Below are 13,768 nucleotides of genomic sequence, written 5' to 3'. Positions count from 1 at the left end.
GACAGATAGAGACAAAGTCTGAGCCGGCTCAGAATAGAGAGGTTAGGAAGAGGTGATTGTTTAAAAGGAGGACAGTGAGTCAGAGAGAGGGTTTGAAGGAAATAGGAACAGGAAGTGGAATCGTGGCTGGTCATGAGGTGTACCCTGAGGAAGGACACTTCTGCCCTGACGTTACCACAGCAGATTGAATCTCTCGTTTGATAGTGATAATAACCGTCTCTGACAGACAAAGGTCATCTGTAATTCAGCCCAGATTTTCTGAGCGTTGTGTTTCCAGCATGCGCACGTGTGTGTGCGCTCTAGTCCGAACACGCACTCTTGACATCTGTGTGTTCATGACCTTGTGGGTGTGTGTGTGTGTTGGTATAAGTAGCAGACAGTGGTGAAGCAGGTTCCTTACTAAGCAGCTGGGATGGATGAGCACAGACTGTAATTCTGACAACACCACGCCTCATTATCAACCATCTCCTGCTGTGACGGAGAATCAGGGATTCAGAGAGACTGATGGAGGAGTGAATATTAAGATGAAGTTATTCATTAAACACCGCCGTATATGTCTCCTCTCCTCTGATGGCGTCAACATTTTCAAGGACGCTGAGCAGGACAAATATGACCGAACCTGTGGACAGACAATACACTTTCTATATATATTTAATGGCAGTGACTTTCCTCACCCAGATATATTTATAGGCCGTACAAACTGGAGTATGCTTGAGTTTTGAAAACAATTTCCGTTGAACAGATTGTAGTCATACAAATCAAAGGACGCCATCTGACATTGTAGCTCAAAGAAGAAAGTGGTAAAAGATAGAAGAAGTAAAGCTTCCTCTTCCTCACAGATAACTGAAGAATAATTATTAGAAGCCTAGTTTTTTTTATGTTTGTTCCTTAAAATGCAACATCTGAAAACTGAACTAAGGTAGTAGTTTAAAAAATATCCTTTGCTCTGTGACTTTTTTTGCAGCTGTTATAAGTTTCATATTTTTATGAGTTTTTTTTAACTATTATAATATTATTTTTATAATATTTTTATTTAAATAATAGTATTTAAATATTTATATTTTTAAATATTCATATTATCTCACAATGCTTTTATTTATAAATGCTTATATTTATTTTCTTTTTTGCTTAGGAACTTAGTAAACATCCTTGTGGCCTAATTAAATAGAAATATTTTTCAAAAAGTATATGAATGGCACACTGTTACATCAATCATCAATTCATTCGGGCTGAAATTCCAGTTTTTATTTTCATCTTATTTTAATCCAATTATCTCAGCATATTTAGCAGCACATTGTTGCTAACCCTCCAAGTGATTGGTGCAACAGACAGAAAGACACAGGTCATGGAGAAGGACGAAAGGAAAACTAAAGGGAAGTGTGTTTAATGGACAATAAAACAAAAGAAAGGACAGAGAGGGACACAAAGAAGAAGAGTTGGTGCTCAGAGGGAGGTGAAACATATCAGGCAAAGATCAATGTGCAGCTCCCTGCAGACCATTCAATTAGGCTAATGAGAGCAGCCGATTAGCAGCGACTCCTCCTGACACTCACACCGGGGCACACGGATTAAACATGAATGCACTAAACGCATCATATTTGTCTCGTCTTTTAACAAATCAGACAGTGGACATAAACAACAACAACAACAGCAGCAGCAGCAGCGTGTGTGTGTATGTGTGTGTGTGTGTTCACAAATCACGTTGAAAATAAAGCGCCGTCCGTCGGCACCGTGTTTCATATTTATTCGACACTTGCAGCCCTTCGTGTTGGATTTTGCTGTATCATGCTGAAACCTTCGGCAGAGTCATAAAAGTCAGCCTGTTGCATTCAATGTCACACTGATCTACTGCCACAGAACATTTCCTGTTCTCACAGACCTTATCAGGTCAACAGTAACTCCTGCCCTATCCTCAAACTATATTATTGTACAGTTTATTGGAGATGGGGTCATAGCTCACCGTGAGAATTCCCAGTAGGGGGAGTGAGGTGAGGGAGGAATGGATCAAGGGGTGAGCAGGAGGTTGCATAGGGATTGAGCTGAGAGCAGAGGAAAAAGGTGACGATCGGAGATGAAGATAAATGTGTATTTATAAATGTGTATATTATTTATGTGCTGGAGAGGAAGGGAAATTGGGGGATGGTGTTTTCTCTGGAGCAACATTAATCAGCCTCGTCTTTTCTCCATTTCCTTACTACTAATCTACTGAACTTCTCTTCTAATCTACTGATACTCTTTAACGTATCTGTTCTAAACTTTAATCTGTTCACAGACAATGAGCGTGACACATCTGAGGTGCTTAAATGGTTGTTAAAAAAAAAAAAAAGTCTTGTCTTCACAAACTTGTCATGGTTGTTTTAGTGATAATCAGTGGCCTCGCCCAGTGTTTCTCTCACTTTTTTTCTGGGGAGCCATATTTTAAAAATCACAAACCTTCACGACCCAAGTCAATAGACATTGTTCCTAAAATCCTGGGAAACATGATGTGAGACGACCCCAAAAAAAAAAAAAAAATCTCTTGCGACCCACCTGAGGTTTGCGACCCAGTCTTTGGGAAACAGTGTAAATGGGATCAGCTTTAGACCTCAGTAACACCTCAGTTGTTGGATTTCAGATTTCAGACATACAGCGGTTTTAAAAGAGCATGATGCAACAGCTTGACTCTGTGACACGTTTTAAATAAAACATCATGTGAAGAGGAAACGTGGGTGCTTGGTTTTACCAGGAAATGGGTAACAAAAAAAAAAAGGAGAAAAAAAAACCTCTTGACTGAATGGAACAGGAGTGAAGAGACCCTTAGAGTTGAACATGGACATTTTTACCTGAGATTTTATATAACTGTGTTATATAATGTCACATTTCCTTAAATGTGCAAAAAAACCCAGTAACTGTTAGTTTCAAATGGAAAATTCCCTTTAAATATAATTTGTATCCGTTACAAATTATGTTCGACCAATCTAAACAATGAGTCCTTCAGATCAACCCTGGACACGTCTGACGTTGTGACCTAGAAGACAAACACCTTCCTGACTCTGTCGTGACAGATCTGTGTTTTTCTGTCCTATCCTCCTGCGTGACTTGATTAGGAGAATTGAATTGGAGCTGAACCTCGTGTTACAGCCGCACGGCAGACAAGATAATAAAGCAAAATTGGTGACATGTTGCATTGATCCACTCTAGCCCTGATTTCAGCACCACGGACAGCGTAACATCCTGGTCCATGAAACTAACACAACAGCTCTGTGATAATGTAGTGTTTTCTATAGTCAACTCTACTGCCTACTGAGCTACAGCTCAACTACTATGTTTTTGAATAATTTGTTGAGAACTAAACTTCATGTTTGCAATTCTTTTCAACTGAATTCTAAATATATTTGTGGAAAAAAAATAATTTTGGGTTAAAAAAAAACAAGATTACCTAGACTATTGTTTCCTAAAGACTGGGTCACGACTCTCAGGTGGGTGGCAAGATTTTTTTTTTTTTTTTGGGTCGTCTCGCCTCATGTTTTCCAGGACTTTTAAAATATGGGTCCCCAGAAAAAAGGTTTAGGAAACACTGACCTAGACTGTCTTCTGTGGGTCAGGCTCCTGATTAATGACATGCCTCGGTGTGTTTAATAATAAATCTATAAATGTAATATAATTCTCTCTGGGTACCAAACCTGCCCACATCTGAAGCTTTTCTCTCTCTTTCCTCCACTGTGACTCTGACCATCGTCCAGTCTACCAGGCCTTTCTAACATTTTCTCCAAACTCTTTTGTAATCCCCTCTAAGTTTGTCCGTCACCAAGAAAATATCAGCCGTACTCAGCTCAGCGCTTCCCATAAGTCAACGCTGCCGTGCTTTTGTAACTCATTACTTTTGAAGCTCCGCTCCACCGCCTGTGTCCTGCCTTCATCATCATCCCTACTGTCTTAGAACACGGTCCCTAATATTATTATATATTTTGCCTTGGTTTTAGTTCAGTATTTTAGAACAAAAAAAAACCCCAGACGTTTGGGACTCTTTCTAACATTGTATCAGTTCATATTGTGTCTCTGCAGTCATTGGTGTCAATGCACTTCAGTGCAGGTAACATAAAGCTTGATGGATAGATTCAATGTCAAACCAAAAAAAACAAAAACTTTAAAGTCCTCCGGGTTATTTAGAGTGCACTTCCAGGTCTAAACACCGTTGTGTGGAAACCAAATGGAGCTCTGGTCGTGTTCTGCTGCCCTGCAAATGTGTTTGTGTGGAAACCAAATGGAGCTCTAGTCGTGTTCTCGTCGTGTTCTGCTGCCCTGCAAATGTGTGTGTGCCCTTGTGTCTGTCTGTCTCTGTGACTCTACCTTCTTTTGCTGCAATTTGCTGCTTTTATCGACATAGAGAGAGCAAGTGGTTTCTATGGCGACAGGCACTGTGAATTTCTCTGTAAACCCTTTTTTTTTGTTTCTTTTTTTTTGTTGTCAGTTTTAAAGCACTATGAAAGTGGCAGATTTTTTTTTTGGTGTGCACACCCACCTAAGGCCATGGAAAACTATCTGAGGCAATTAAGTTTGTGAACCATTTTAATTGACTAATAACTTGTTTTGATTTGTAGAAATTAAAAGTACATGGTTGACATTAAAAACTATTATTCCTTTTTTTAAATCTTTTCCAGGCTGTTGTTACACATGACGTAGTCAGTCTTTAGTCTTTGAGATGATAAACATTCAGGACCGGACAAGTGTTTACACGGGGACAGATCAACACATACAGACAAGAAATAAACACACAAACACACACGTTTTTGTGTTTGTGTTTGTGTGTTTGATCGTTTCTCTTCTTGCCGTCCACGTCCTCCCTTTGTCTCTCTCTCTTTTTCTCTCGTGACGTTTCTCACTTGTCTGTTATCGTTTCTCTTCTTGCCTAAAAGCGTCGGATTCATTTGTTGGCTTTATTACTGAAGAGCGCCTTAATATCCCACAATCCCGCAGTTTGTCCTTCCTGTCTTAAAGTATTACGATGAGAAACACAGAAACAGGTCTAATCAAAATATATTTCACGGGCCGCTACAGCACGGTAGGAAATGTGTCACAAATTACTATTCCCTACTGTCGCATTAAAAAAAAAAGGATTTTACGAGCAGTTGCACCGCCACGGCCGACGGAGCCGAGGCGTGTTGCCGAATCTGAGGGCCAAACTGCCATATATAGAGGAACAAAGTATTTCACTGATTCCGTCTCAGATGCTCATGAGGTGAATTACCCTCAGGTCAAGGAGTACAGCATATGTGCCAAACTCAAGGCCCGGGTGCCAGATGCGACCCGCCAAGCCGTTTGGTGTGGCCCGCGGGCCATGTCCATGCAGCAGAGTTTCTTCAAGGTTTTTGTTATTACACAGCAATGAACAATATTTGTAAAGAAAGTAAATGGATGTGACTGGATTTTCTTTGAATGAAGTAAATTAGTAAAAATTAGTTTTTTTAGTGTTCCACTGCGACCCGGTACCAAATGACCTGTGGACTGGTACTGGTCCGTGGAGCAGGAGTTGGGGAACCATGATCTATACAATCTCCCAGTTTCAACCGGCCCTTTAAGGGGAACTATATTGCAGATGTGGCCCCCTGGTGGTAATGAGTTTAACACCTCGAGAGTCAGAATTCTCTGTTAGGCTCCAACGTGCGTCGTTGTGAGAAGACACTCCCTCAAACAAACACACACACATTCAAAGAACACACCGCTTCGCCAGCCTCCCCATATTGAGGACTGGCTTCGCTCCAGTAGTCGCTATGTTCCATATTCAGCCACTTTACACACACACACATACAAAAACACATGGTAAATACTAAGCCAGGCTCCCTGTGTGCAGCACAACGCTGCCTCGATGCCTCATCATACACACAGAGACACACAAACACTCCACTGCTGAATGGCAAAGTAAAAACCGACCTTTTTTTTTTGTCTATGGGAAGAGGAATCAGTGTTCTGTCAGTGACATCAGACCATGACTGCCTATAAGGTCCAGTCACTTCCAAAACCCTGTCCTGTCCTGTCGGGCCTGATGTGATTTGAGCTGACTTCCCCTTCTTTTCCAAACCATCAGTGTGCGACACTCCTCCACTCCTCTGACTCCTCTCTGTGTGTTACTCAGTGTTAGTGTCCTGAAGGGCTGCGCTGCCTTTGATTTATGAACAACAAAGAGAGAAAACCTTAGAACAGAAGAGTTCGTTTGAGTCGTTTCTATGAAAAGAAGTCGCGTTATAAGGTTCTGATCGGCCACACGAGGCATGTAACGTTCATCTGCAGTATGTGTCGTATACGTATATAAGGTAGTACTTATGAATATCACCAAGGCTTCTTTTTAATCTACCCTTTACCTCCTCAACCAACAACCCATCAGGTTCTCTTTCACTAAAAAAAAGAATTTCATAATAGATATCGTATGTTTCTTTCCATCATAAATCAGCATCGAGGTCTTAACAGTTTTTTAATGCCGTCAACTCTTTGTCCAATTTACTTTCTTGACTCGGCACGTCCAAACTATCTCAGTTTCCTCTCTGACTTTATCTTAGTCACAGTTTTCCTGATCTGCTCATTTTTTAATTCCGTCCATCGTGGTCGCACCTAGTGAAAGTCTTAGAATATTAGGGTCGTTGTCTCATTTTCTATAAAAAGGAAATCATGTTCATTGTCTGGAACTCATTTTCTATAAAAAGGAAATCATGTTACTTACTAATGATTATTCTCGATTAATCGTGATTGTAGTTGAGTAGAAATGTTTGTACATAGAACATGATAGACTTTGCAGGAAATACAAAAATGTCTACATTACATACATGAGGATCTAGTCTCGGTCAACAATAATAATTAAATGTGGTCATTTAATAATTAAAGCTGTGGTTCGTTATGAGGAGAGCGAGGGAAACGGTCAAACCAACAACATGAAACGCTGACCGGACTCTGGACTTCACCAAAACAAACATCCAACGGTGTGTGTTTCTGTTTTCTGAGTGTGTGAGCAGCATGGTGCAGTGGAGGCAGCGGGTTGTTTCACTGAGGAGGAGGAGGAGGAGGAGGAGGAGGAGGAGGGGGAGGGGGTGTGCCTCCTGCTGCTCCTGATCTAACAGGTCACTCTGCCTGCTTGACCGGCTCCTGCATCATTCACTGCATCCTCTGAAACTCCTCCACCAATAAAAAGACACATTTTCCTGACTGTGGTTAATTGTTAGGGCTCGTCTCTTTAATTTAATTTATGAACGCCTGGTGACACCAGTTTTATTTGGTAGCTGTGACTAAGCTGTCTGACAGTTGCGATCTCTTAGGAATTTATTTGGAGAAAATTGTATTACGTATTTATTCTAACAAACTTTAAGTAGTGACGAACCATATTATGGTTTTATCATTTTGTGGATCCAGTCAAGTCTCAGAGCAGATGTGCAGTTTTACTGCGGATGCTACACACACACACACACACGCACACACATATGTACTTCTTAGATTTTGTCAGACACCCCAGGCTGCACCCCCTGTTTTTCCGGAGCGTCTTGGTGACCAACTGTGTGCTGAGCTCTTGAAAGAGCTTGGAAAGCCATCTCTGTCGTTCTAACTTCCCCTCCCTCTGCAATCTGGTCTGTGATTATAGCAATTACACTTCTCCATCACAACACTTCAACTTCCACTCAGATACAGACACACACACGTGCACACGGCAAAAGAGCAAGAACTGTATAGAGAGAACAATTTTAGGCAGAAAGGTTCTGTAATGGAGGTTCAGGCTTATTTTTATTTTTATTTATTTTTTTCATGATCTTTATTTCAGAGGGTGGCTTGGATGTAGGCAGAATCGATCTGACCCAGGTACAACTGAGTCCATGTTCAGAGTGCAGGAGTCTTTGCTCTAAGTGTGATGCAGTTAGACATGGATTAAAGAAAATTGTGAGAGAGAGACAGAGAGAGAGACAGAGAGAGAGAGAGAAAGCTCTCTCTCTCTCCTCAGTCTGTAATTTGCAGTCCATCCTCATTAGTTCTGATCACTGGCTGCTTCAATCCTATTTCGTTCTTTTTCCGTCTCCTTCTCTCTCTCTCCTTCACACACTTTCTCTCTCTCTCTCTCTGCCTTTGTTTACCATGTAGAGGTTGATTTATGTCGAGCCGCACTTGGCAGAGTTGGTGGCGTGGGCGAGAAACAGCAGCTGAAGGGTAGGGGTGGGGCATGAAAGAAGGGAGAAGGAGGGAAAACAAGGAAGGCCAAATCGAAAGACATGTTCCAGGGCAGAGGAGAGAGAGAAGGAATGAACCGAGGTTTGGAGGAGAATAGTGAGTAAGAATGAACGAGAAGGGGGTGAGGGGTGAGGGAGAGTGGGGGGGGGTGTGGTTGAGGAGACATGCTGAGGTGTTGCACTGTCCTCGGGTGTCTCACTCTGATTTGTGTTCTTCGTGTTGCCGCTTCATGTCAGAACACAAGGCGTCCTGCTGTGACTCTTTTCGCCCCATCGCTCCTGTTCTGCCGTTACATGGAAATTTTCGACAGAATAAAAACAGAGCAACAGTCAGTTGATTCTTTTTTTGTTTTGTTTTTTTTTTTCAAGGTCACTTTAACTGCGTTGTAATGTGTTGTTGTGATTTTAATAGGAAAAGATTGGTCAAATCTGAAGCTGGATTTTCAATACAATATAAACAGGAATAGAGTAACTCAAAGGATCAGCAGATCAGTATTTAAATCTACATCAAAACATGCAAAAGAATAAACAAGAGATGAAAGAAAAAGTTCAGTTTAAGGTTGAAATAAAAGCAAGAACTACAAACCCGAACAAGAACTTGAGAAAAACTGAGATTCAGATTCAGACATTTACCCTTTGCCTGTGGTAAATACTGGATCCCTGTGAAAGCACAGCTAATTTAACAGCACTCCAATAATAACCCATAATGAAACGGGGATAAGAATAGTACCTGTGGCATCTGAACCATCTTTACTCATTAAACAAAAGCAAAATAATTAAAAATGTTGAATTACTGATGGAAAGAAACTGATGATGGATCTTGATTTGAATATTTTTGCATGTGAAAAAAAATATATATTACAGTAAATAAATAATGACATGTGAAAAAAATAAATATATATTACAGTAAATAAATAATAATGATTTTTTTTTTCTTTTCTTTCCTCTGTCCTGCAGCCGGCCAGCTCAGCCAATCAGCTCACTTCTCTCTCCAGCTGCCCTACACCGTGCTCGGCCTTGGACGCAGTGCCAACTTCTTGGACCATCTTTTTGTCGGCATCCCACGGCCATCTAGCGAGACGGTAAAAAAAGAAAAAAAAATTGATGATGCTTTGAAACTGCTGGAGGCTGTTTGGTCTGTCGCTGTTCTCCAGTCTGACTCTTTTATAGTGAAGAGAAACTGAGGAAAATGAAAGAGAGACAAAGAGCCTCCTCCACTCACTGTGGCACATCTTTAAAAACTATACATATATATATATATATATATATATATATATGGTAAAAAGGTGTTTGTAGCCGAGCACAAGAAATCCTTTTTTTTTAGGGCTTCCATAACTCCCAGACTATATGAAAATCATTGAACCACTGGTCAGGGTTTAATGGAGATGAAGAAGTTTTACTTTCCAAACAAATAATAATGGTTGTAAAAGCAGAAAGAAAAAAAAATCAACCTTTTTTTTCTTTTCTTTTTTTTTTTTTAAATCAATACTTTTAAATGTGTGACATTTAGACCAAACCTGTACCTGTGACTTTTATTACATCTATAAAGGCCAGGATTTTGTCCCGTTCTGCTGAATCTGAACTGAAACTCAAGCTGCTTTATTGAAGTTGCTGGTTTGATTCTTATGTAAAGACAAACAAAAAATGTTTTGATTTATGACCAATCAAGCACACATGTCAGAAAAGACTTGGGTTTATAACTTCAGATTTGTTCTACTGAAAATTATACTTACTTCCTGTTTGCCGAGGTTGTAGCCACTCCCCTAAACCTGCCCCCCCCCAAGTCCAAACCTCCACATCAGTGGTCATTTCAGACATCGTCAGTGAGTCGGTCTGACCTGCCTTATCTTCATAGAAGCAGACTTTGCTGATATCAGACTTGGTTTCTCTGTGTCTGTCTTTGGCATATATACGTCTGACGTCATTTAAAAATGGAAAAAATACAGTCGGCTGAACTGAGCAGTCGACTGACTTCACTGCTTCACAGCCAAGGCCTTGATGATAGTTTGTCCACCTACGTGTTTGTTGATTAATAGCGTTGTAAACAGAAACCACTGGGGTTTTTTTCTTTTCCCATATATATATAATCAGAAGAAAACACTGCTCTGCAGAAATCAGCCATTCGTCAAGTGTCACTTTTTTTTAACCTTTCACAGCAGATCAACTTCACATCACACTTGTAATGTATAGTATGTATGGAGCAGATCAGGGTTGATGTGAAGGATGCTTGAAGGAACCGTCACCGTGATAACACACTCAGTTGTCATGTCTGTGAGTGAAGTTTTCAGGAATGCGAACTCTGTGTGTGTGTGTGTGTGTGTGTGTGTGTGTGTGTGTGTGTGTGTGTGTTCTGTCATTCCACAAGCTAGCATTATATAACAACACACTCCATTATTGATTGTTTTTTATGGTTTGAATCCATTTGTCAAACACACTGCTGTACTACACTTCCCCCAAACAGTAGCTCTGTCTGTCTATCCATAGCTCTCTCTCTCTTTCTCTCTTTCTCTCTCTCTCCCTCATGTTGCACTTGTCACACTGAATATTAGGCACGACACGTCCCCTTTTTTCCTGCCCGTGTGGTACCATGGACTTCGTCAAGCGGCTGATTAGAATTGCAGATTTGCTCGGTCCAGGATTCAGAAACCAGAAGCTCTGTGAGAGCACTCAGCTTAAACAAGCTGCTTTGTTATCCTCTTCCTGCACGCTGCTGGTTTTTCTATTCAAAGAAATTGCATCTATTTTCTTTCACTCCGCACGCCCGCTCCTCCGTCACCCATTTCTTCTGCAAAGGGAATCCATGATTGCCCGAAGATATGTCTCTTACCTAGAATCAATCCCTCCCTGCACCCTGGGAGTCAGCAGTGCAGAGTAACTCCTTTACATCTACCCACGCTGAGTTGGAGAAGTTTGGGCGAGTTCTTTGGATTAGAGAAGGCTCAGAAATGCAGACCACTTTCTCCTTAGTTGGCAGGTGCTGATCTTTCTTCTTCTTCACACGTTTCCTGGGGTACATTATGTCATTTTTCTTTTTTTTTTTTGACTTTATTTCCCTGCCTTTATGGCCACTGTGCTCCCATCCATTTACTTCCCGCCCCATTCCATTAACATTTGTCACCTGCAAACACAGAGTTCCCGTCTCCTATTCTTCAGAGGAAGAGTATTTTTTTTTTCTAAGTACTCATATATTTTCTGTCTCCCGTCGAATCCCTGACCTTTATATTTACCCTGGCTCCTCCCGTTCGCTCTTCTCTCACCTGTGGGATTTCCTTTGCTGCTTGAAAGTAGTTTACTTTACTAATAAGTCCTCCACTTGCCACTTCCTCACTCCTTCCACCCGTCTCCAAACAGTCAGATCGGATCCACTCCCAGTCAGAGGCAGTAAAGTCTGACTCTGACTTCATCTCTTACCCCCCCCACGAGCTGCGGCACCCTAGGCAGTACTTTCTAAGAGTAAAGCGACAATGGCTAGCGGCAAGAATATGTTCATTATGTAAAAAGCAGGTGCGCGTGTTCTGCTCTCACACAAACTGACGATTGACAGGGCCGCTAGGCTAGTAGTTAGCACCCGTACTGTTTGCTAAACATCGAGCATAAATTTCTTTCATTTCTGGCAACAATCATGATTAAAATATCACAGTAAATTATTGATATCACGACCCCCGTCCCATATTTATCTGCCTGAGCCAACGTTAGGTCTTGGCCTCACATGATTTCAAATCCATTAACAAAAAACAAGGCATATTGTGCCTCGGAAAAATAAAAAGCAACCAGCACTTTTTCAGAGAGCCCTACATATCAGACAACTTATTGTTTGCCGAGGCAGAGTACAGTCTGTGTCTGTAACTTATATCAGATCTCATCTCTGGTTGCCGAGCCCGGAGGCAGCAAACGACTGAAAATGAAACTTGTTCCAAGTGGAAACTGCCATAAACCACATGGCTGGCAGTCACTGCAGTGCGAGTCCCGGTGGTTGCTGCTGTTGACGACAGTTCAGTTAAACAGTTCTGCTCTCAAATTTATAACCGATATAAAAAACTATAATACAAGTGACAGAAAAACAAAAGAACGGTGACCAGAAATCCTACCGTGGTCCTGAACTCAGGGGGTCAGAAGAAAAGGAAAGGACACATGGCCCTGATTTCCCACTTGTGTTTTATGAGTTGGTCCTTGTGGTGTTTTTCCAACATTGAATTGAAACTGTTCACAAAACGTAGCCTCAACATTCACAGACGAGATGCTGTGCAGAAACAAGAGCCGTTCTGTTGCAGTGACAAGTGGAACATCACCTGAATGTGATGAAGCGTTCCTAGACTTACTCGTCCGCCCCCAAATACAGAGAGATAACTCCTCTAACGGGGAGAACACCGTGTGTTTACGAAACATCTGTTGCATCTGAGGATATTTTCTCTGCTTTCTGTCTTTCATTCCTACTGTATTTGGAATTTGCTTCTTATAACCAGACTTGAATAAAGTCTTTGGTTTCCACCGTTTCCTCTTCATGAGAAATGGAACATTAGGAGGATGACATGTCCGTCAGTGTCCATGTGATGGTGTGATCATCTTGTTCATCATTACTGGGCAACTCGAACACACAGTTGTGACAGTAATTACTTTGCGTCACCTCTGAGAGTGTGTGTTCATGTGTGTGTTTTCTTTAAGCAGCCAGTGATTGGTTTCCTTCCTCCCTCCACTGTGAGACTGAGATAACTCACAGAGAAATAGTCGTTCACAACACATTTATACCATAGGCTTTTGAACACCACACACACATATTTATCAGGGGAAAAAAATGAAATGTTTTTCCCTTAAGCAGGAGTAATTTATTTAAGGAAGCAGGTTGTCTTTATTGTAAAGGAACAGCTTAAAATAGCAACACTACCTTAGCCACAGAAAACTGTGACTCCATTACTGGGCCCCGTAGGACTTAACATACATAATGTGTACGAGTGTGTGTGTGATTTTTATGGAAATATGCATAACTTTTTATATCCTCCACCTTCATGTCTCCACTGTTCCTTTCCAGAGCATCAGGGAGAAAGAATGGACGGCCATCATCCCCAACTCGCAGCTCATCGTCATCCCCTTCCCACACGACCAACCCCACAGGTACACAATCTGTAAATTACACCGTTAAAATGGGTCACAGTTGTTCATTTCCTCGTACCTCCGTGTATTGCCCTGTTTCTGTAGGAGAAACCATTGATGCCCTGGATACCATTCAATACAAACTCATCCGACGGCACTTAAAGACATATTGAGGTTTAGCTTCAGGCGCCGTTGTGTGCTGTAATAAAACTGCTGTTTTTTTTTTTATTATTGTCGTTTATTGAACAAACACACACAATCTGTTCCAACCTATTGTCCTTATTGCCGTGTTTTGAAGGCATATATGAAGCCAAAAACAAAGAATGGCTAGTTAGCATCAGCTAACACACACACACACACACACACACACACGTGGTTACCCTGTCTGGACATGTCACTGCAGACACATGTCTTTTTACACAACATATAAACAAAAACATCCTGGTAGATTTAATATATTTCATTCATACATATATATATGTATATATGTATATATATAT

The 13,768-nt window shown here is 41.1% G+C and overlaps 1 protein-coding gene across 1 annotated transcript in view; it reads left to right on the top strand.

Annotated features, from left to right (window-relative positions):
* Positions 1-13,768, top strand: part of itfg1 (integrin alpha FG-GAP repeat containing 1) — an 86,001-nt gene that overhangs the window by 63,078 nt on the left and 9,155 nt on the right. The window contains exons 15-16 of the mRNA XM_008310730.3: positions 9,138-9,262; positions 13,207-13,289. Coding sequence (XP_008308952.2) covers positions 9,138-9,262; positions 13,207-13,289 — 208 coding nt within the window. The remainder of the gene's footprint in view (positions 1-9,137; positions 9,263-13,206; positions 13,290-13,768) is intronic.

The sequence above is a fragment of the Cynoglossus semilaevis genome, chromosome 5, assembly GCF_000523025.1.
Source record: "Cynoglossus semilaevis isolate Cse_v1.0 chromosome 5, Cse_v1.0, whole genome shotgun sequence".
In the NCBI taxonomy this organism is placed as follows: Eukaryota; Metazoa; Chordata; class Actinopteri; order Pleuronectiformes; family Cynoglossidae; genus Cynoglossus; species Cynoglossus semilaevis.
The sequence above is the reverse complement of the archived record's forward strand: the minus strand, read 5'-3'. Positions and strand labels throughout refer to the sequence as shown.